Raw genomic sequence first — 23,822 nt, 5'->3', positions numbered from 1 at the left:
CATGGCCCCACCCATGTTTCTGCTTGGGGGACCCCATGGCAGGCTGTGATAGCAGCAGAGACCATGAGTGAAGTAGGAGGTGGCAAAGACAAGGGAGGGATCTGGCAGCACAGAACCTGTGCAACTCTGATGGAGCAGATTTGGACAAATGCATTAAGATCGGTGTGAGGGAAAATCCCAGATGATAGTACATTTCTCTCTCCCAGAAATGAAGTCTGGAAGTGGTCAGTCTGGGACTAGCACTAACTTGTTGCTCTGCCACCTTAAGCCCATGGTTCCACCACATGGTTCAAAATGGCTGCTCAAGCTCTGGGCATCACATCCACATTAGAGCCAGCAGGAAGAAGAAAGAGTGAAGGAGGGGCCCACCACGCTTCACGTGGTCAGTCACATGGCCTACTGCAAGGAAGCCTGGGAAGCGTGATTGTCTTTCCTAAGGAAGAAGGTGAAGGACACTGGGGGAACCCGACGTCTCTGCACAGGCCAGAGGGCTTCAAATGCTGGCTAAGAGTTCAGGAAACAGTCAGCAAGGGTTTCTGAGCACCAGTAATCGGAACTCAAGGTCCACATTGCCAGCCAGCTCCTGGACTCTGCCACTCCCAGTGTCCTGCTCGAGACCTTCTCCGTGGATGTTTACATTACCATAAACCAATCCTCCAGCGCATTATGGATGTCACCCCTGAGTCAGACATCATTTCAAATGTCTACACAGCTGCTCTCTTTATTTGGCGTTCCCAATTTTATTGCTTCAGAAACACTGCTTCTTCTCATTCCTACCTTTCCGAGGGTGTGAGAGAACCTGAGTGACATTGAGATCCTTGCTGCTCGAGAGAGCCGGCCCCTGTGGGCCCTTGGGGCAAAGGCAGCATCCCCAGCCTGGGGGAGGAGCACTGGCCAGGCCCCCAGGGGACGCTTAAGGGATGGAAGGTCAGGGCAGATCTCATCTCATCTGGGCTGGAGAGAAAACAGGTGCAGCCCACTCAGAAAGCAAATCTACAACAGAATCGAAAGACTTACAATTGTTTATACTTTGGTCTATTAATTTAACTTTTTGTAAACTATCCAAAACAAAATCCGGGATGAAAACATGTATAAATATGTCCTTCGAGGCAAAAATTGTAAACGACCTAGATGTTCAAAGACAGGGAAGTCTCTGAGCAAACGTGGTCAATTCGTGTTCTGATGAAGCAGCCATTGAAAACGATGCTTTCAAAGAGTCTCTGAGAACATAGGAAGATGCTGATACTGTCAAGTGAAAAAACATAGACTGCAAACGTATATTCATTTTTCATCTCAACTCAGTCAAAATGCCTTAAAAGACTGGAAGAGCAGATTTAACATTTGGTATTTGTATTTGCTGGATGATATGAACTACGGACGGTGGAATTATACTTTTCTTGCTTTAGTTTGCTTTCTTTGAATTTTCTACAACACCACACACCACTTTTATAAACTTTATTATTAAATTTACTTTATTGTCATAATAAAGTCTATTATTATGAACTTTATTTCTCCCGGACTCAGCCTTGGTCTTGAGCGCATCCCGTGAAGGAACCACAGCATAGAGCACCAGCCCCTCGCGCAATGTGGCCTGGCCGCCCCGGCTGTCAGCAGAGCTGCCCTATCTTGGGTGGAGAACTTTGGTCGAGGCCCATGTGGGCCTCCTGCTCTTCCCTAGTGGACCCTGGACTCTGTTCACCTTCCTTCCTCCTCCGAGCTCCAGAGAACCCTGCCCACCTGTCCTCTTCCCTCTGAGGGCCGAAGTGCAGCAGGAGGCGGGCCCCCCACTCCCACTCTCTCCAGGGTGCCTCAGACCCTTTCAACTAGGGGCTGGTGGCCACCCTGCGGAGGTCAGGATGACAAAGCCCCCAGGAGTGCTGCCGGTGAACTCCAAAGGCAGGAGTAAGTACAATTTGTCTTCACCTTGGGAATCTGTCCTCCTAACCCCCATGGCCTGTCTGTGACACTAGGACATCCTGATGTCTCTGAGGATGGTTCTCAGAGGCAGCACAGCTGGGTCAGCTGGGGTGGGCCTCCTGAGTTCTCTCCGGGCTGGTCCCAGGCACACGCTCCCCCTTGGCCTCTCTCTCGGGGGCGGCAGACCTCCCTGGTGTCAGGGGAGACCCCTCTGCCAGGCTGGGCCTCTTCTCCTCCAGTCTGCCAGAAACTGGTCCTTGCCTGTCACACCAGGATGGTCCCTGTATGTCCTCACCCTAGGGACACTTCTGTCTCCCTGCTGCTCCCCCAACACCTCTGGGCCTTAAGTTTCCACCAGGTCCTGCTTTCTGTCTTAGAGAAGCAGAGAGCCATTCTTGGCTAAGTTGACAGCCCTGCTGTCCCAAATCCCTCCGTCAACCTTGAGAAAACTCCCAGGTGGCAGGTGTGCACATGGTAGGGTGCAATTTTAAGTAATCCACTCACCTTTACAGATTTACCACACCAGTGGAAATACAGTCATTGTTCCTTCACAAATTCTCAGCTTTCTCTCCCTTCCCTGCAAGAATATTTTTAGAAAGCATTTCCGCCAACATTGTCACTATTTTCCACCATGAACGTGAGCCCTGCAGGCCTAAGGGAACCTTGGCATCTGAGGCCAGGCCGCGCCCAGGCGAGCTTTGACCCGGCTCTGCGCGGTGTGGTCACGGAACAGCAGCCATCCCTGAGCGAGGGCAGAGCTGGCCACCTTTAAAGCCCCTGCCTCCCTCCGCCCTGGGGCTTCTGGCGGTCATCTCGGTGGCTGAGGAAGGTCAGGGCCTCTGCACTCTTTCCTCCCTGGGGGCCCTCAAGTTCTGCTGCGTCGGGCAGCCCGGCAAGCCCCAGCACAGCGTTGGACCACGTCCCCAAAGCTGCTTGGCTAACTGCCGTCACCTGCGGTCCGGCCACCAGAGCCACTAACTGCCGGCCTTCCGCATGCCCTAGCTGCTCCTCCTCGGGCCGCTCTCCAAGCCCTGCCGGACCCTGCGAGCCCGAGGGGGAGGGGTGAGAAGGGCTGCAGCCAGGGGGGAGGGTGGTGGTCAGCACAGGAGGCGGGCGGAGGTAAGACCCAGATTTTAGGCCCCAGGTGCATGGCTGCAGGCGGAGTCCAGGGGGGAAGAGGGAGCTGGGCGCGGGTGTCACCAACTTTCTTGTGCCTCAGTTTCTGGATCTCTAAGCGAGAGATAAAAATAGAGCCTAAAGGGTGTGAAGAGCAGGATAGTCAGCTTTCGTAAAGTGTCGGGAACTCTCCTTGGCACCTGGCCAGAGTCCGCGCGCGTTGCTCCATCCTGCCCCGTCCCTGCCACGTCCTCAGGCCCCGCCCCTGACATCTGGCCCCGCCCTGGTCCTCAGAGCCCCCCGCCCATGTTCCCCAACTGGCGTGTGGCTCCGCCTCTGTCCCCGCCCCAATCCGACCCCGCCCCTGCCTCTCCCTCAGGCCCCACCCCTGGCATTGAGCCCCGCTCCTGCCATCTGGCTCCGCCCTAGTCCTCAGCCCTCAACCACCCCCCCCCATGGCACCTGGCCCCTCCCTGGTCCCTAGGCCCCGCTCTCTAGCCCTGACCCTTCCTCAGGCCCCGCCCGGATCCGGCCCCTCCCCTGCCTCGTCGCCAGGCCCCACCCCTGCCACCTGTCTCCGCCCCGGTCCTCAGGCCCCGCCCCTCTCTCGCCCTCTAGCCCCGCCCCGATCCCGTCCCTACCCTGACCGGCGCCCGGAATGCGAGCGCCACTGGCTGGGGCGGGAGAAGAGGAGCCCTGAAGGATGGCTCCAGGCCCCGAGCGCAGGGCAGGCGGGAAGCAGGCCTGGACGTGCTTGCTGGAAAGACGGGGCGGGAGGGACCTGGTCTGCTCTGAGCACTTCCTGCTCCTGGGTCCAGCATCACTTCCCCGGACCAAGCGGGTCCCAAGGCATCAGTCTCTGCAGGCCAGTGCCCTGGAGACTGCACGTCCCAGTTTCCCCGAAAAGCAGCCAGTGACGCGGGCCACATCGTGACTCTCTGGCTTTCAGGATGCAGAACAAGGTCCAGCCCTGGCCCTCCTCTCCAGCCTCACTTCCCTTCACTCGCACACGCACAAGCACTGTGGATGGCCACGGTGAAGCTGGCTGCCTAGGCCACCCTGACGACCCCAAGTGGATGGGGCTGAGGCCTGGGGCAGGGGGTGGGTGCAGGGGCCTGGGGCACGGGGTGGGTGCAGGGGCAGGCAGGTGACAGCAGCCAGGCCCCGGAAGGCCCGACAGCACACCTCGTGGGGCCGGTGTTTCCTGGCATGCCCCTTGGTCCCTGATTTATTGGGAGATTCCACATAGCGATCGGGCTGACAGTCAGTCACACAACAATCAGGCCCCATGCTTGTGCATATACATATATATTAACAACAGCTTTACTAAGATGTAATTCACACATGAAAATTAACTTTCACAATATATACATAATATATATATATATTAAGAGCTTTATTGATATGTAATTCACATATGTGAAAATTAATAAAGGGAAAACATTTAAAATGGAGTCGGGAGGCGGGAAGGGGGAGCTCCCATGCAGTACCACCGGCGGTCAATTACAGGAAAGAATGTCAATTACAGACTTGGAAAGAAGTCAACAGAGAAGAACGTCAATTACAGGAAGAAATGTACATTTAGTATATTTAGCATACTGTTTTCAAGGTTCCATGTTGTAGCATGTGTCAGAATTTTATTCCTTTTTATGGCCAAATTTTCCATTGTATGGATATACCACATTTTGTGTATCCATTCATCAGCTGATGGACCTTAGGTTGCTTCCCCCTTTTGACTACTATGAATAATGCTACTGCGAACATCTATGTACAGTTTTGTGTGGACATACATTTTCATTTCTGTTGTGTATACACCTCTTGGGTACTAGATAAGTAGGTTTGTACTTCATAGATTGGTCATCATTCAGGTCATCAGCAAAGTCCAGTTCCATCAGTCCTTACCGACAGGCTATTCTTGTCCTTACTGACTTCTTGGAACGTTGGCTGTTTGGTCCAGTTTGGAAGATAAAGTAAACAAAACTTGCAAGGCATTCTTCTGAAATGACAGCTTTTGTGCTATTTTTTTTTAACATTTTATTTTTTTCCTTTTTCTCCCCAAAGCCCCCCGGTACATAGTTGTATATTCTTCTTTGTGGGTCCTTCTAGTTGTGGCATATGGGAAGCTGCCTCAGCGTGGCTTGATGAGCAGTGCCATGTCCGCGCCCAGGATTCGAACCAACGAATCACTGATTCGAACCAACGAAACACTGGGCCGCCTACAGCGGAGCTCGCGAACTTAACCACTCGGCCACGGGGCCAGCCCCTCTGGTGCTATTTTGATAGGCTCCACTCATGCCATCTTTAGCAATACCTAGGCGTGGAATTGCTGGGTCACATGGTAACTCTGTCTGGAGGAGCTGCCAGGCTGTTTTTCAAAGTGGCTCAGGGCTAAATATTTTGGGGGCGAGCCCTGTCTATGTTAACAAATTGAGTTAACCAAAATCAGCATGTCCACTCCATTCTCAAGGCCCAATTTCACGAGATCCCACGAAAGAACTGCCGCCGGCAGGGACGACCCTGTGGGCCAGAGTCTTGGAGCTCCTGGCGGCATCTAGGCAATCGCATGTGGGGTAAAGGGTCAGGAAGCGCCCCAAAAGGAGACAAAGCAGGGATCCCGCCTCCGGGCCTGGGCCACGGCTCCACGCTGCGAGGAGGCGCTCCAGGAAAGCGCGGGGACACTGAGTCCGGCCGTCTGGGCAGGAGGGTCTGGAGTGGCCACTGCACCGGAGGCCCGCGGCGCACGACACTGCCCAGCGGCTCCGGTTACCTAGCAACCAGGCGGCATCCTTCCCAGCAAGCACTGCTTCCAACCCGGGACGTAAGGACTACGAGGCCCAGCATGCCCCGCGGCCCAGACGCGCTGACTACCCGCTCCACAATGCAGCGCCCACCCTTTCCTCGCCACTCCCGCCCCTGCTCTCTGGAGACCCCGCCGAGCGAGCGCTGCGACCCCTTCCCGGCGCTCCGCGCGGCGCGCTCTCTCGGTGACCCGGTGTGCGTGGGGTCAGGGCGCGGGGCGGAGCGGTCGTGCCGGGGCGCCATGCGGAGGGGTGATCGCAGGGGCCCCGGGGGGCTGCGGCCGGGGTCCCCGCTGCCCGCGGGCAAGGCCTCGCTGGAGGAGCCGCCGGACGGCGTGCCCTCGGGCCCAGCGCCGGGCCCGGGCCGCCGCAGCACGGAGTCCGAGGTCTACGACGACGGCACCAACACCTTCTTCTGGTGAGGGGCGTCCGCCCGGGCCGGCGGGCATGAGGGCGGGCCGCGTCCTGGGGCAGGGTGCCCGCGAGACCCCGGGAGGGGCCCCCGCCCCCCTGCCCGCAGCCTCAGACTGGCCTTCCCGAGGTACCCCCATCTCCGACCCTGCCCCGGAGCTGTCCGCAGACGTCCGGCCCCGCTCCCCTCCCCCGTATCCTGGGAGAACTTGGCTCAAGAGTCACCTCGGAAAGGCTTCTCCTGACCTCTTTGTCCAAAATTCACCTCTGCCCTCCGTCGTGTTACCTTCCTTTGGTCTCTTCGCCGCCCCTGGGATGAATGAAACTACCTTCTGGTCCCCCAGCTCGGGCGCTGACATTGGCCAGCACGAACGCCTTACCACGTGCCGGCACTCGGGTGGACGTTTGTTGACTAAGGGTCTTTCTCTCTTTAGCTGCCCCTTGCCAGGCCAGCCCTTTGACCCTTGTGCGGCTGAGCCCGAGCAAGCCTCAGCGTCATGCTGTCCCCAGTCTGCCTCAGTGGGGCGTAGGGACGGAGAGACCTGGCTCCTGCCCTCCGAGAGCCTCTGTTGGAAGGGTTCGTGCCCCTGCTTTACACTGAGTTGGGCATCTCTGTGTTTGAGGGTTCAGAAAACAAGCCCTGTACTGAAAGGTCCCAGGCGCGCCTGCTGGCTCTGTGACCTTGGGCTAGCCCTTCTCCTTTCTGAGCTCTCTATTTGTTAGAGAGACAAACCGCGCACGCTGGGAAGCATGCTTGGTGAGAGGAGGTGGCTTGGCTTTCCTTTGCTGGTTGGTCCCTTTGCAGGTGACCCACAGGCAGTGAGGGCAGTTGAGTCCTCTCTTGGGCCCTGGGGGACAGAAGTGCAGTTGATGTGGCCTCAGCCCCAAGAAAGCTCACAGGAGAGGCAGGCGTGTCCTAGCCAGCTGGGAGGGGAATGTGCGTGGAAGCAGCTCTTCAGAGCACAGAGTTGTGGGGTCTGGTCAGGGAGTGAGGAGAGCCCGACCGGGTAATTGGATGTTTCAGGGGAAGGTGGGCCACGTGGGTGGAAACCTAGGAGAGGTGTGTATGGGGCTGAATGGTGTCCTGGTTTATATTAGACTCGGGAGAGACGTAGGAAGGTGGGTGTGGGACTAGGTCGCCCTGCATCTGGACGAAGTCGGTGTTTTCCCTGTCAGTGCCCAGTCTTGCTTTGGGGAGATAATGCAGGAGGGAGAGCGAGATGGTGTCGCTCGTCAGTGTGGGTGTGGTCTCAGAGCTAGTGGCATGAGCACTGTTGAACGCTACTGGAAATGCTGCGTGTGGATCAGACCTCCATCAGCTGTCCTGCTAGGGCGTGGGGATGCCCCTTCAGGCTGCAGGGGGCAGGGCACCAACCTCCCACAGTCTACCTGGTGACCCCTGGAGACTGAGGTCCCGGATAGTGGTGGCTGGCCTTGCTTTCCTTGTTTCCCCTTCATTCTGCATGTATCTTGGGGGTTCCTACTGGGTGCCAGTCACTGTTCTAGGGGATCCAGCAAAGAACTAAACAAGCTCAGGTTCTGGCACAAGCCTGGAAGCTCAGAGGCATGAGTGTGCTGGCTGGAGGGGCGCTGCGAGTGCAGCACCGCGGGAGCCAACGAACACATGCCTCGTCTTGTGCTGGGCGCTGGTTTCTTCAGAAGCACAGACCAGCGGCCCTTGGGTCCCTGCCCTCAGGGTCTTGGTCGTTTGGGAGTGGGACACATAGATGCGTGCTATAGCTGCGCTTACCTGTGAGGAGGGCTGACGGGCTGGGAGGCTTTCCGGCAGGGGGTGCAGCAGGGCTGGTGGTTCCAGGTGTCTGCCTCGGGGGTCTCCTGGTGGGTGGCTCTGGCCTCCCCACCACAGCTGTGAGGTGTGCTGGGCCCTGGCCGGCGCAGGCACCGTCTGTGGTGTGTGCAGGTTCCTCCTGCCTTGTGAGCCTCCCCCTCACCTGTGGGAGAAGGAGCTTCATGTTTCCTCAAGGCAGGTAACTGGATGCCTGCCTGTGAGAGTTGCTTATTCCCACCTGCACAGCCTAGCCACTTAACCTTCTTCGGAGTCTCCCCTCACTGACTTGCTGTGCTAGGAGTTTTAAAACTCTTATTTTGTATTTTAGTAATGAATGTTACTAAAAATTAACACAAAGACTGAAAAACATGCAGTTGTGGAAATGACTTTATGTTCCAAGATTCCTCAGAGGAACTTGTGCAGGATTCAAAACCTTGTCTTTAGGGTTTTTGTTTTCAGAGGCTGGGCTTCTTTGGAGGCCAGTGCTGGTGGTTGTGTATGAGGAGTTTGAGTTTCTTTCTCATTCCTCTGTAGCTGCAGGGTATGGAATTAGGGTTCAGGGTTTGCTTGAGCCTTAGAGCCCACAGCTGGGCTCCTCCGAATTGAGCCCAAGAGCGGACGCGTAAGGCTCACCAGGGTCCTTGGTGGCAAGGACACTGCCTCTTCCGCCAGTCGTGGTGGTCTCCTGTGGGAAACATCGGGGGGGAAGTGTTAGAACCAAACACCCAGAGGAATGACACAAAGATGCGTCAGCTTGCGTTGTCTGAAAACTGTCTGGGAGACGCTTGGAGGCTCAGAGCCCTGGAGGGTGCTGCGGACATGCCCCTGGTAGATGGGAGACTGGACCAGCAGACTTCCTGACCAACTCCTGGGTCATGGGCAGGACGGATGGTCGTGACATGGAGCGGTGCTTGTGTGTTTGCCTTTGGGGAGCACTCTTAGTGACTCACGGGGCTCTACTATCAGCAGCACGTCTTAATAGTAGCCATGAGGGTGTGTGGACGTGGTCGTAGGTGTCCCAGGTTCCAGAAAATGCCTTTCTTATTGTGGGCTAGGGGTTTGTCGGCTTTGCTCACATCTGGGTAGCATAGTTCACCAGATGCCTTTTGGTCTTGCTGGTCAGCAGGCCAGCGAGGGGAGGGGAGTCAGTGTCATGTCCCAGGCGCCTCTTGCAGGCCTGGGAGGCCCTCTGGTCTTGGCCTTCCCTGGCCGAAGCACTGTTGTGCACTCCGTCTCCCGGCCACACCTTCGTATCTTCACTAATTGGTTTGGCAGGCCTGCCTTCCTGCTCACTCAGCACAGCGAGTGTGGTCATCTTAGGAGAGGACTGACCACTGGGTATTTTCCACTCATCGTGGCAGGGAGCCAACTGTCCTCACGCCTTCACCTTTGCCGAGTGACTGAAGTCACAGGATTTAAGCCGCTGTTGTCCTGTGCCTGGATCACAGGACCCAAACCTTCCCCCGAGCTGTCTATCAGCCCAAGAGTGCACTTGTCTTCCGGGGCATAGGGAGGTTGGGTGAGGAGCCTCTGCCCTGCTCTGGTGTCCGGGAGGGGCAGGGAGGCCTGCCTGGAGTCTTGGGCCGTCCCCAGCAGCCCTCAGTCGGCATGTCTGGATTTGTTGGTGTTGATGCACTTTGCTGTTGCCGAACGGCATTCCTTGCGTGACTGTCTAGATGGGTCCATGTAGTCACTGAAGTGCTGGCATGCACGGCTGCTGTCCTGCTCCTGCTGTCTCCGTTTCCTGTCCTTTTCCCACCTTCGTTTGGTTTTGTTCCATTTCAGCTGACATCTTGCTTTTAGTGCATCTCTGGAGCTTTGAGTGTTGCTCCAGTAACAGGGGACATTCCTAAGCTTTCCCAGGCCCAGCTTTGCCACGTCAGGTTCATATTGATCCATCCAGCTTCCTCCTTTGGCCGTGCTGGTCCCCATCAGCAGTTTGACAGTGGCTGCTCTCAATAGTCAGACGTGACGTGTTTAAATAGCTCGGGAGGAGGGCAGTCTGCTTTCTTTATTGTTTCTGTCCTGGTGGTCCCGTTTCCCTCTGTCTGGAGAACTTCCTTTAGCAGTTCTTTTAGAGAAGGTCTGCTGGCACTGGGTTCTCTCATTATTCCGCCGTCCAAGAATGTTGAGTTTACCTTCATTCCTGAAGGATGTCTTTGCTGGACATGGAATCCCTGTTTAACATTCCTTTCCTCACCACGATGTGCTTTACAAATTGTGTCCCCCTTCCTCTGGCCTGATCTTTCTGGTGAGAAATCTGAGTTCAGCCTTGATGTTTGCAGCTGGACCTGAAGTCAGTCCTGTGAAGAGAAGCCTGGTGAGGAATGTGTATCCAGCAGAGTGAGTTTCTGCGTCACGACATCCAGGTAACCTCAGGGGTGAAAGTCAGAAAGAGGACCCTCTAAAGTCGTGTCTGTGCTGTAACTGTTCCACGGGTCTCTCCGGCACTGCAGCATTGACCATATGGAGTTCCCTCCCGGCTTAGAGCTCAGACGTGGATTTATTTAAAGCAGAAGGTGGTTGATGTTGAATTGTATTACAGTAGATAGTTTTGTTTTGCTTCTCCTGCTTTTAAATGGCTAGTGTTGTGAAATGTGGCAAATGTGTCTCTGCTTTCTTCAGTTGGGGCTTGTCCACTTAGACATGACTTTTTTCTTTTCATAAAGAAAATAAAATTTAATTAAAGGGCATAAAATAACACCTAAATAAGCACAGAGATATTCCATGTCTCATGAATGGGGGAATCCTCAGTGTCATTCACACATCAATCCTTCCTGCATTAATCTATAAATCTAGTGCAATTCCTATCAGAATCGTAATAGAATTATTTGTGTCAATTTGTCCAGCTGATGTTAAAATTAATATGGATGAGTAAATGTGCAAGAAAAATCAGGAAAAAGAAACAAAAGGGCAGGCTGCCCAGTGTCAGGATGGGTATGGCTGCAGTCCAGTCTTCGCATGTCCTCGTGCTTTGTGGAACATCAGGTATGCTTGTATTCAGCGACACACAGCCACTTGAAGGGAGTGCGTTGGTGCTTGACCGACGTACACACCTGTGCAGACCACCAGGCTCCGGATGTGTAAGATTCCGTCTCTTGGAAGGCTGCTGCGCCCCAGGCTCTGCTCCCAGTCCCTGGTGCTGTGTTGACGCCTCTTCTCGAGTTCCACATCCGGGGAAGCAGACGCTGGTGTCTTTTGTGCCCGACTTCTGTCAGCATCGTGTTTTTGAGATTCATCGTGTTATGGCCGGTGTTGGTGGCTCAGCACGATGTGGATGCACCGCTGTTTGCACGTCCTATGATGGACGTCTGGTTTGCTTCCAGATTCAGTTATTATAAATAAATGTTCATGCACAAGTCTTTGGAGGGACATATGTTTTCATTTCTCTTGGGTAAATACTTGCGAGCGAATGGCTGGGTTGGATGTATATTTAACATTTTAAGAAACTGCCAAACTGTTTTGCAAAACGTGTGTACTGTTTTGCAGTCCCACCTGCAGCGTTTGAGAATTCTCTCTGCTCCACATCCTCGCCAGCGCTGGGTGTTGTCAGTCTTTCTCATCTCGGCCTGTTGTGCGTAGTGCTGGTGCCTTACTGTGGTTTACGATTGCTTTCACTGAGACCACTGGTGCTATACATCTTGTCATGTGTTCCTGGCCATTTGTGTATCTTTTTTGTGAAGTGTCTAGTCAATCTTTTGTCCGCATTTTCATTAGATTGTTTGTCTTTATTGTTGAGTTGTAAGAGTTCTTTAGATATTCTGGTACAACGTCCTTTGGCAGGTGTATGTATTGTGAATGTTTTCTCCCAGTTTGTGGCTTGCTTTTTCATTTCTTTACCATGAAGCTCTCATTTGTGGTAGTTTATGTTTGCACGGGGTTCTGACATGGGGCAGGGAGCTAACCTTGGTGGCAAGTCCAAGGCTCAGTGCTTTATGTGTGTTCACTTAATCTTCATGATGTTCTTTGAGGTTGGAGGCATCTTCATGTAGAGATGAGGTTACACTGTCTCTCCAAGGTCACCCTGCTTGTTTGGATCTAGGTGCTGGGTCTGTGACTCCTTTGCAGGCAGGCAGTTAAGATGCAGAGGGGCCCAGGTGAGTGTCGTGGCGCAGCGTGTGGGCCTGTCTCAGCATCGGTCTGCTTGCCCTGCAGCCTGGCACCTGACTGGTTGTCAGCCCTGTTTCCAGGTGAGGCACATCCACCAGCTGCTAGGGAGCCCTGTCTCCTTCCTCCCATGGCAGGGCTCCGAAGGCTGAGCCAGAGGGGGCGGACAGAAGGGGCTGAAGCCCACGTCTCTCTTTAGCCTGGGCCCTCTCTCTGCCAGGTGTTTTAAGTAAATGCGCCCTTCTTGCTTTGGGTCCTGGTGTCCCTTTCTCTCTGCCCTTCCTCTCTCGGGCTCTTGTCCTTGCAAATCTGTCAGATATGGTCATTTCATGAATCACAGGGCTGGTCATCTCAGCATAATCTTGCTCAGTGAAAAGTGCTGAGTTAACCTGCTGCTGGTCACTGTTGACAACAGATGCCTGCTCCAGACGCCAGCGATGGAAGATGCCCCTCTGTCCTCTGAGCAGCAACCTTGAGTGCTCCAGAGCTCCGTCTGTTCCCTGGTTGCTCAGGGCCCTTCCTGCTCCGACTGACAGGCTGACTTGGCAAATGCAGACCCACCTAGGCTTCCCCCAAGTAGTAACTCTCAGCCAGTGTTTCTGAGTTGGAGATTGAAGGCTAAGCTCTCCTCTGGTTGGTGCCACACGCGTGGTCATGATGCTTTCCGTGTTCTGATGTGGTCTGCGTGTTTGGATTCCAGGCGAGCCCACACCCTGACTGTGCTCTGCATCCTCACCTGTGTGCTTGGCTACGTGACTCTGCTGGAGGAGACGCCACGGGACACGGCCTACAACACCAAGAGGTAACTGGGCCAGCCCAGGCACTGCAGGCGCCTGGTGTGGCTGGGGATGGGTCCTTGCTCTCCTCTAGCTGGCCGGGGCTCAGGGGACCGCGTCCACTTGAAGGCCATCTGCATCTGTCCCCCCATCACTTGTGCCTGAAGCAGCTCCCTCCCCGGGCTGCCTTTCAGAGCTGTGTGGCATTTTTGGCCCCTCCTCTTGTCCCTGGGACCCTTGACTGCACTGTGTGCTGTGTGACCAGCAGCCCAGACTGCATTTGCACGAGTGAGAGACCAGAATGTGCTGCAGCAGCTCCAGGGATGGGGCCTAAAAGGACGTCTGGTCACCATTTCCAGTGGGGGGTTCCCCCTACACCAACAAGCAGTTCTCAGATCCCCACAGGTGTCATGCAGTTCAGCTCAGCTCTGACACTGTCTACCTGGAGATAGCGTCAGATCCCACAGGTGAAGGGCTCCGTCCTACAAGCCTGCCCCCAGCTTCAGACTCCAGCCACAAGTCCAGGTTGTCATCTGTACTTCTGATGGAGTGGCTTTGAAGCAGAGGTTCCCACAACCCCCTCCTCAGGTTCGACTAAGTTGCTAGAGCGGCTCCCGGAACTCAGAAACATTTACTCACTAGATCGCTGGTTCATAATAAAAGGTTGTAACTCAGGACCAGCCAGCCAGAAGAGTGCACAGGGCAGGGTGTGGGGAAGGAGCGAGGAGCCTCAATGCCCTCTCGGGGTGTCTCGCTCCCCATCTCCCCACGTGTGCATCAACCTGGGAGCTCTCTGAGCCCCTTCCTGAGGGTTTCTGTGGAGGCCTCATCATGGGCACAGTTGATGAAATCGTCACTTTGGTGACCTGCATCCCCTCTCCCCTTCCCAGAGGTGGAGGTGGGGCAGGCTGACAGCCCCAGCCCTCTAACCACCTGGTCGGTTCTCCTGCAGCCCCATCCGGAGGGGGTCCAGTCACCTCCTTAACATGGCAGAAGACACCTTTCTGCTGTCATCACGGGACATGCCAAGGGTTTTAGTTCTGTGCCAGAAATGGGATGAAGACCAAACGCACTTTTCTTATTAGAAATCACAGTATCCCAGAGACTGAGTCTGGGTGTCTGGGGGTGTAGGGGTCTTTGTGACCACCAGGGATGGTCCCTGTCAGCCAGCACTGTTCTATGCTCTGTTTGTACTCTCCCTTTCTGAAAACTTTAAACCGGCTTTAAGATGTCAGACGCCTGTCTGGTGGAGGGTCCCATCCTGCAAGTCAAGAAGTGGTGGACTGTCTTCACTACCATCTCCAGAGGGGGACTAGCTGAGAGGTGTGTGTCCTTTGCCTGGATCCCATGGTTCTTGGGCCAGTCTCAGAAATGTGTGAGGAGAAGCTGGTTTTAGAACTTGGTCCTTTGAGTTTGCTGTACAGGATGGACTTACTTTTCCTTCTCGAGGCCCACGAAGCCCCCATTGCTCTTCCCATCCTGGGGTCGAGGCCCCATTTACTCTGGTGGGGCAGCCAGAGGAGGTGGGACCGGGGTCTGGAGACCGGCACTGGGGCAGGGACAGAGGTGGGGAGGGGCGCCTGGTGTAGCCTGAGGACCTCTGGTCAGCTTTGGTTGGTGGGGCTGGGGCTCGGGACGCTTCATTGCCAGAGCAGCCCTTGCTTTTGTCAAATGAGGGTTTTTAACGTCTGCCTGTGAGCATGGTTATGTACTCTGCAGGTGTCAGCAGCCTCTTAGGATGCCCAGCAGCTCCCCGTCAGGTGTGTGCTCGGCCTCTGGTCCACATGGGCCTCATACCCTGCTCGTCTCCCTGGCTGCAGCCGGGCATTGCTGGTTAGAAATGGCTGCCCGGGGGTCTGGACTCAGGGCCCTGCTCCCAGGAGCACAGGTCTCGCACTCACCTGTAAGGTGCAATCTCCTGTCCTGGCTCTGCTCCGTGCTCTGGGGTTTCCTTCCCTCCTCTCAACACCGTGTCCCAGTAGGCTTTGCCGGCTCTTCTCTTCTCCCTAAGGGCTGGCATCGGCCTCTGAGTCTGATCCTCCTGCCCGGCAGTGCCCGCTGCTCCCTGCCCACTGCTCCCTGCTGCTCCATCTCTGGCAGGTCCTCCCAGCCCGGCCTGAGAGCTTGCAGGCCTGTTGCAGGTGGAGCTGGTTAGCGTGCTGTGCGTGGTGATGGATTCCAGAAACAGAGTGGGGGAGTGTCGGCTGTGCCTTGGGCCCCTCTGGGTTGGGGTGGAAGGTGCCTGGGGCTGTGCTCACTGCAGTGGGTCCCTTTAGAGGGGACACTGACCTGTGGATACAGGAGGCAGTGAGGCTGTTGGCAGGAGGGGCTTTCCGAGTAGAACTTGGTCTTTTTTGTGAATTTGTCCATCAGCACCTGGGTGTGGAGGTGTGTGGTATCTGGGCACAGCTGCGCAGGGAATACCAAAAAGCAGGGCTTGGTTACACTCCCGAGGTGTCCCCATATGGATATGAAATTAGCCAGAGTGGGGCAGTTCTGATGTCACCGGGCAAGAACTGTCATGAGGAAGACTGTGACCCCCCCACCTGTGGGCCCATGTGGGGTGTCCTGGGAGCACCTTCCAAGGGCAGGGTTGGTTCTGCTTCACTAGGTGGCTGCCAGGAGAGTCACAAAAGCTCACAGCCCTGGGCCCTGCCCTCCAACACGGACCCAGGGGGCCATGGGCTCAGACCCCCGAGGTTAAGGGGACTTGTTGGCCACGTCCAGGGTAGCAGCCGTGGACCCGTGGGGACGAGTCCTCTTCATCCTGCACTGGCCTCTCTCCTGAGCTGTTCCTGCACATGAGAGGCTAGGACAGTGAGCACAAAAGGTGCCTGGGCCCCCCGAGGCATCCCCTGTGCGAGTTCACTGAGAGAGAGGTAGGGGTAGGGAGTGGGTAGGAATTTGAGGGCTCCTGGCTCCTCTGCTCTGAAGTTCTGTATTCTGGGGACACTGGGCAATTTTTAGCTCACAGTCTTGGCCCTCTTGGCTGACTTCAAGGGCTCAGAAGGAGCCACCATCCTGCCCCGTAATTCTGCTGGTGGTGCTTGACCCTCCTCCTGGCTCCTCCCTGGGAGCCTCCGTCGCTCCAGCATCCGTGGCTCTGCTGCTCCTTCAGGGACATTCTCGTGCATGCGTGCATGTGTGCATGGGTTCATCTGTCCTCAGTCCATCCTCCCCCTTAGACCCGAGCCAGACCCACAGCCCTGCCCTGCCCCCAGCACATCGGCTGGGGCTGTGAGGAGGACCCGTTGGGGCAGCTCTCCACCCAGCCTTCCAGGGTCTCCGAGAGGCTGCTGGGCTGACCTACTGTTGTTACTTCAGAGCTTTTGATCCCCATAGGGGTAGGTTTCATGTACAGAAGATACGTTCTAAAGATTACAGTTATTTACAAAAAATTTATAATTACATTGTTAAAAATTTAGGAGCCTTGTTTGTTTTCCTTCAATTTTGACTTCTGCACCGTTGTTCTTTTTATGGATCTAACAAGTTCTCTCACTTTGGGGGAGAAGGTTTTGTTTTTCTTCTTAAGTCAAGTTCATTGATGTATAATTTAATAGTATATATATCTAAATAAAACATAGGACTCAGTGCGTTTCTGTAGGTGTGTACGTCTGTGTGCCGCCCACTGAGTGGCGCTACACACGGTTTCCTCCGAGCCCTGTGGTCAGTCCTCCACACGCTGGCCCCGGGCTCTCACCTGTCGCCGTAGGCTCTTCTTGCCTGTTGCACAGTCTCGTGTACAGGAGGCGTCCAGCGGACACCCTCTTTCTTCCCTCAGCATGATGGTTTTGTGACACCCCCATGTTGTTGTGTCTGCCAGCGGTTATTCTGTTACATTGCTGGGGAGTATTCTGCTGTGTGAATGCACCACACACATTTCATTGATCTGTTTATCTGTTGGTGACATTTGGGATGTTTATGTGTTTGTGTAAATATGTACATATAAATATATAAATAAATTAATATGTATAAGATACAGATATGTTTTGCATATTTATAATATATAGAAAATGTATTCACAATCTTGAAGAAGAATAAAGTTGAGGACTGCTACCACCTGGCTTCAAGGCTGACTGTGAAGTGACAGTGACTGTGGTATAGGCAAAAGACTAGACAAGTGGATCAGTGGAACAGAATAGGGAGCCCAGATACAGACCCACAGAAATGCAGTCAGCTCATCTTTGACAAGGGGGCAAAGGCAATTCACTGGAGGGTGGTTGTTTCAACAGATGGTGCTGGAACAACCAGACATCCACGTGGAAGACAGCAAATCTAGACCTCACACTTTTCACAGTAATTAACTCAAAATGGTTATAGACTTAAATTTATCATACAAAACTATAAAACTTCTTGAAGAAAACATGGGGGAAATCTGGTAACCTTGGGTTTGGTGATAACTTTTTAGATATAACACCAAAAGCATAATCCATGAAAGAAATTGTTAAGTTGGACGACACACTGTTAAGACAAGGAAAAGACAAACCACGGGCTGGTAGGAAATATTTGCAGAACACACATCTGATAAAGGACTTGTATTCAAAATGTGCAGAGAACTCTTAAAGCTCAACGAGAAGAAAACTAACAACACGGTTAAAAACTGGGCCAAAGATCTGAACAGACCCCTCAGCAGAGAAGATAGTCAGATGGCAGATAAGAGCATGAAGGATGCCCAGCACGTTGTCATCAGGGAAATGCAGATTAAAACCGCGAGCTACCACTCCCATGTGAATGAGTGGCTGAGACAGAAAATGAAACAACATGGGTTGCTGGCGAGGGTCTGGAGCAGCAGGGCCCCTCGCTGCTGCCCGTGGGGTTGCAGTGCTGCTGCCGCTCTGGAAGACAGTCTGGCCGTCCGCACAGAACTGAACGTGCTCTTACCGTGCAGTCCAGCAGTCGTGCTCCTAGGTACCTACCCAGATAGGTTGAAAGCTTACGTCCACACAGAAACTGTATGTTTAGAGCAATTTTATGGATAATCACCAAAACTCGGAACAACCAAGATACCCTTCAGCTGGTGAATGGATAACCAAACTCTGGTACCTCCAGACCGTGGGATATTATTCAGCAATAAAAAGAAAGGAGCTATCAGGTGACGAAGACATACATGAACCAAAAATGCCTGTTTCTAACTGAAAGAAGCCAGTTTGAAAAGACTACCTAGTGTATGATTCCAACTCTATGACATTCTGGCAAAGGAGAAACTGATGGTAAAAAGATCAGTGGTTTCTGGTGGAGGGAGGGGGAATAGGTGGAGCACAGGGGTATTTTAGGTTGATAATGTTCTGTGTGATGCTGTCACAGTAGATGCACGACCCCAGTCGTTTATCAATATCCACAGAACCTGGCAACACAGAGTAAACCCAACATGTGCAGGTTTTAAAAAGTTATTTAGGAGGTCGGGGACCCCAGCAGGAGTGTAGACTGTGACAAGAGAATGTAACCGTGTTACAGACGTGTGCAGACACCTCACCAAGGGGGCTGATGCAGGGGCCGCCCTCGGTCACTTTGAAAGTGAGCGGAGTGTGTAGACTAAAGGCAGGGAGCTGAACACAAGCGCTGTGCTCGGGGCGATGACGTCGGGCTCCAGGTTCATGAGTGTGTTACTGCCATACCTGAGTGCTGGGACTGGACAATTGAGTGGGCGGATGCAGGGGCCGGGGGTCTCCCTGCTGGAGTGGGAGGTTACGGGTAAGTGAGGGGAGGCCGATCCATGGGAAGTAGATGGTAGTGGAGACACCAGTGAGAACTCATGTTTAGCTTAATGTGGAAGCAGATGGTTACACACAGAAATATTTACAGTACACACGTATGTGCACAGTACACAGGCATACGTCTTGTTGCTCTGTCGGCTCAGGGCCCAGAAGCCATGACACCCCATGGCAGGGAGCACACCGCGCCCAGATCCTGGCTCCTCAGACCGTCTTCCAGTGAAGGAACCAGGGCCCCATGGAGAAATGGCAAGTTCAGGGCCCAGGCAGGAGTTGCCCAAGGTGGGCCTGGAGCATCTTCCAGTGCCAGAGGGATGTGCTCCCCAAAAAGTGCATTGAGGGGGGTGTGCCAAAGGGAGAGGGGGACTAACTGGAAGAGCTCCCTGTGGCCAAAGGAACAACATCAATAACGGATTATAACCCAAAGTATAACAGATCCCCACAAGTCCATGCTGCACCAGACGAGTGACTGAATACATTAATAAATGGTGGGCACAAGGATTCCAAGTAATATTCGGATGCTCTCCATCAAGGGGGGCTGCTGCACTCACCCCCCTTGAGAGTGGACCTCCCCCCAGAGCATGGCATGGGGCGGGCCTGGCAGACACATTCAGCTGGGGATGGAGGTCGGAGGTCAGCGCTGACAATTGGAAATCATGTCGATAGTGTGTGCCGTTGATATGATATGATGGAAGTGGTCCTTTGCCTCTGCGATCTTACTCCCCGAAACCAAAGCCTTAATCTAATCCTAAAAAACAGCAGAAGTCTTCATTAAGAGATTCTACAGAATCTCCACCAGTCCTCAAAACTGCCTGGGTCATTCAAAACAAGGGACGCCTGAAGAACTGTCACAGCCCAGAGGAGCCCAACGAGACGTGATGAACAGATGTCACGTGGAATCCTGGATGGGATCCTGGGGCGGAAAGCTGAGGAAATCTGAAAACCGTGGCCTTTAGTTAATATGTCAGTATGGGTTCATTAATTGTGACTAACGCAGCCTACTAATGTAAGGTGTTAATAATGGGGGAACTGGGTGTGGGGAATATGGGAATTCTGTACTGTCTTTGCACCGTTTCTGCTCTAAAATCAAAAGTTTATTTTAAAATGTAATTTATTTGCTTTCCTTTAGCAGTTCATCGTTCTCCTGACTGACGGATCTTCCCAGGCGATCCTCACCTTGCAGTAGTTGTGTGACCGAGGTTGGAGTCATGAGGCTCAGCTGTGAGGGTCAGGGTCACCTGGCACCACGGGCGCAGGCGCCCTGGGACTGCATCTTCTTAATCCTGTCCTCATGACTCTCCAAGTCTGAGGCCATTTGGGTGACGCTGACAGCGGCGTCTCTTGGCAGCTGCCCACTTCTCTCTTTTGGGGGACGGGAGGGTGTTTAATGGTCTCTTCACCTCGCACTGGAAGGGTGCCTCAGTGCCACTCTCCAGGCAGCCCTGCACGTGTTCTTCACATCTCCACCCCCACCACTGACCACTGAGTCCTCAGGCAGGCGGACACCTTGCTGACCCTCTGCGTCCACGCCTGTGTTGTGGGTCCTACACCATGAATGACCAGACCCTGGTCCTGGCTGCACAGAGGGCAGGCAGGCCCTCAGCCCCTCTCCCGGCCGTGATGTGGCGTAGGCAGGAGCACAGGGGGCTGCTGGTGGCATTCTGTACCCCTTGGCCCTGCACGAGCACCTGCTGGCTGCCCTGTGGGCTCGGCCTCACCTGCGCCTGCCCCCGAGAGCTGGGTGCTCTTGGTGGGCAGAGGAGAATAAGGCGTTTTTGGACTGAAAGTCTGTTGACAGACGGCCTTTGGCCTCTGTCTGTCTCGTGTCAGAACGTGCGTTTGTGCACAGCAGCTTCCTGTACAGCAGCCAGACCTGCAAAGGGTGGGGTCCTCATGATGTGACTGTCAACAGTGGGAAGAGTGGGCAGTGCCACGCCCTCAGACCGCATGCTGGAGGGTGGGCACCGCCACCTCTGGAGCAGCAGAGTGGTGCAGGGAGGGCGAGCGGTCTCGGTCCGGGCGGTGGACATGGGCACGGACGTGCACGTGCCGTGTGAACACTGCAGTCTGCGCATCCCCCCCAGAGCGGGTTCTCTCTGGTCGCCCTGCTCTGTTGTCTGGGCTGTGTCTGTGTGTTTTTGTGTGATTGCAGCTTCAGGACTTACTCTGTCTTCCTGTGAGTGACAGCAGGCCCGTTGCGACTGGGTGAGGCGGCCCCAATAGGACAGGAGCACTGTCGGGGAATACCTGCTTGGGGTCCCTGTCCTGGGGCAGAAAGCCAGTTGATCCTAACATCCTGTCATCTTAGGAGGGCTTTAGTGAACCCTGGGTTGTCACATATGGAATTTTCGGTGTTTTTTAAAATGTGAGGCGCGTGTGAGTGGTGTAACACTCTACGGTACAAATAACTCACAGCCCCCACTGGAAGGGCTTCTCCTGAGGGTGGTGCTGTCTCTGGGCGGCCGGAGCTGGTCCAGGGCTGCCCCGCTGGGTGCCAGCCTCCTCCCGCCCTGCCCCCACCTGGGGGGGGCCATCACCTGCAGTGGGCATCCTGGGGGACCCTCCCACCTCCCTCCGCCTGGAGAAGCCAGCCTGGCGCGTGCTGCCGCACACTGAGGGGCTGTTTGTTCTTTATTTGCAGAGGTATTGTGGCCAGTATTTTGGTTTTCTTATGTTTTGGAGTCACACAAGCTAAAGACGGGCCATTTTCCAGACCTCATCCAGGTAACTTGCCATTTCTTTCTCCGTGTGTGCCCGTGTGGCAGTTCTGTTCTGAGCGGTCCCCGTGTCTGTGCTGCTGGGTGTGAGTGTCGTGTCCTCCCCTCTTCCTGGCCCATCCCCAGCTGGCCAGGGCACACTCTTGTCAGCCAAGGAGGGCGAGGGGTGAGTTTCAGGGTGACCCGTGAGTCCTGCTTCTTTCAGCTGCTGGGTTTCCTTCAGGCCCCTCGGTCCTCCTGTTCCTCACCCTGCCCTGCAGCTGTCCTTGGGTTTCTGCTCCTCCTGCCCACCCTGCCTTAGGGGGATTCTTCCTGCAGGCCCAGGTGCCCCCAGGCCTGTCCAGTAGGGTTGGCATGGGCTGAAGCTGATGGCTCTGCCCTCGGCTGTGAGGTGCCTGCCCTGCTCCTGAGGTGCTCACTGGGTGTCTCCTGTGGCGAGTTCTCCTGTCTCTGTCCCTCACCCTCCAAAGTTATGGGGAGTTCTCACAACTCCCTGGACCTCAGAGCTGGAGAGCACTGCTCTGACTGCTCCCGGTCCTGCCCCCGGGCCCCAGCATGTCCAGGACTGAAGCCTCACCCAGGGGCCAGCTCTAGGGGCAGGGGGTGGTCACTTTTCCTGAAGAGTCACTACTTAGTAACATGTTTCTTTTCTGTCTCAGTAGGGGTGTGCATTTATTGTAGAAAACTTGGAAAATACAAAAAATATTTTTAGATAAAATAACCACTCAAAAATAACCACTGTTAAGTTCTGATGCGTTTGTGTACGTATACATATGCATCGCTTTAAAAAGAATGGGAACCACGTTGTGCCATGCATCTTTCACTGCAGGTGTAACACGGGCGTTTGCTTATTAACTGTTAACTGTTTATTGACAGCTGGAGTTTTTGTTTGTCTTTGAAGAAGAGTAGCCCTGAGTTAACATCTGCTGCCATTCCTCCTCTTTTTGCTGAGGAAGACTGGCCCTGAGCTAACATCTGTGCCCATCTTCCTGTACTTTATATGTGGGATGCCTGCCACAGCATGGCTGATGAGTGGTGCACAGGTTCATGTGCAGGATCCGAACCGGAACTCCAGGCCGTCGAAGTAGAGTGCACGAACTTAACTACTATGCTGTCATGCCAGCCCCACAGCTAGGTTTTTAATGGCTGTTGGTTCAGCCATCATTTGAATGTACTGCAGTTTACTTAACTAGTCCCATAGGGTTGTATACTTAAGGGTTTCCAGTTTTATTGTAATAAACCAGGCTGTAGTGAATTTTTGCACATCCACCTGTGTACGTATCTGATTGTTGGTTGAACTGAAAGTCCTGGGAGTAGAGCTGGTGAGTTCGAGGGCCCTGGTAGGTACTACTGCACTGCCCTCTAAACGGACATGTCTGCCCGGGGTCAGTGAGCGCCTTGGTTGCCTGCGGCCCCGTGCTCTGAGTAGTGCAGGACTCCTGCACCGGGCCTTGTTGGCTGCTCTGCCCCGTTAGTGCCTGGGGGGGATATCGATGCTGGATGACACCTGCGTGGTCCTGGCCCATGGGGTGGTGGTGAGCGTCCTGAGCTGCAGGGCACAGCCCATGTGAGGGATGGCAAGGATTGGGGAGGGGCTGGGTCCCCCAGCTCTGGGGCTGCAAGACCTCCGCCTGCTCAGTTGTCTGGGTACATCCCGTCTTGCCTCAGAAAGGTCTGGGGGCACCTAAGCAGAGCAGTGGAAAAGAGAAAGAACGGTGTAGGACCCACCAAAATCATGGTGGAAAACCAGGTGTGACTAAGTGCTCGTTGGGTTGATTTGGAAGGAAGAGTAAGAGCTGCTGGAAATGCAGCCGGTGTTCGTCCGTGGTTGAAGGCACAGCAAGTCCCTTGTGGGCGTCGGGCCTAGACACAGCCGTGAGCAGGATACATGGGGTCCTGCCAGGGGCCAGACTGGCCAGCAGGCAGCTGCTTGTCCCGCATTTGGCTCCTGGGCTCTGGGAGACCCTCAGCTCTGTCCCATCCCAGGGCTCTGGCTTCCAGTCAGTCACCTGGTGGGGTGCCGCTCATCTTCATCTGAAAGTGTCCACTGTGGTTCCTTTGAGCTGTAGGAGCACCACACAGCTTCCCCTCTGAGAGGGCGGTGTGGTAGCTTCTGAGTCTGCATTCTGAGCTCTGCTCTGCCTGCCTTTGAGAGTAGTTCCTTTGCGTGAACTTGGTGCTCCTTGCCAGTGTTCGTCCTGGAGCTCCTTCTTCCAGGTGTCTTGTTAACTTAGTCGCTGGCGGCAAATCTTCAGACTTCTCAAAGCAGGCTACATTTGGAGTGAGTCTGCGATCAGCCCCGGCAGCACGCCAAGAGCAGCTGTGAGAAGGGTTTCTTGCTCCAACAGGGAGGTGCTGCGGGGCCCTCCTGCCCTCCTCTGGGCCTGCTGAGGGGCCGGATGGAGCTCCACTATGTGGGAGCTGCTTGCTTTGGAAAAGTGGGTTCTCAGGCTGCAATTCCAGGTAGACTGGCCCGTTGA

General features: G+C 54.5%; 1 protein-coding gene across 3 annotated transcripts in view; it reads left to right on the top strand.

Annotated features, from left to right (window-relative positions):
• Positions 1 to 4,400: 4,400 nt before the first annotated feature.
• PTDSS2 (phosphatidylserine synthase 2) overlaps positions 4,401 to 23,822 on the top strand; it is a 31,984-nt gene continuing 12,562 nt past the window's right edge. For 2 of the 3 annotated variants that reach the window (XM_014833681.3, XM_014833602.3), the window contains exons 1-3: positions 4,401 to 6,249; positions 12,839 to 12,940; positions 21,267 to 21,349. In XM_014833681.3, the coding sequence (XP_014689167.3) occupies positions 5,597 to 6,249; positions 12,839 to 12,940; positions 21,267 to 21,349 (838 nt within the window). In that variant the 5' untranslated portion in view covers positions 4,401 to 5,596. The remainder of the gene's footprint in view (positions 6,250 to 12,838; positions 12,941 to 21,266; positions 21,350 to 23,822) is intronic. The other variant, XM_070488544.1, reaches the window with a different exon arrangement.

Source organism: Equus asinus, chromosome 17 (assembly GCF_041296235.1).
Source record: "Equus asinus isolate D_3611 breed Donkey chromosome 17, EquAss-T2T_v2, whole genome shotgun sequence".
Classification (NCBI taxonomy): domain Eukaryota; kingdom Metazoa; phylum Chordata; class Mammalia; order Perissodactyla; family Equidae; genus Equus; species Equus asinus.
The sequence above is the reverse complement of the archived record's forward strand: the minus strand, read 5'-3'. Positions and strand labels throughout refer to the sequence as shown.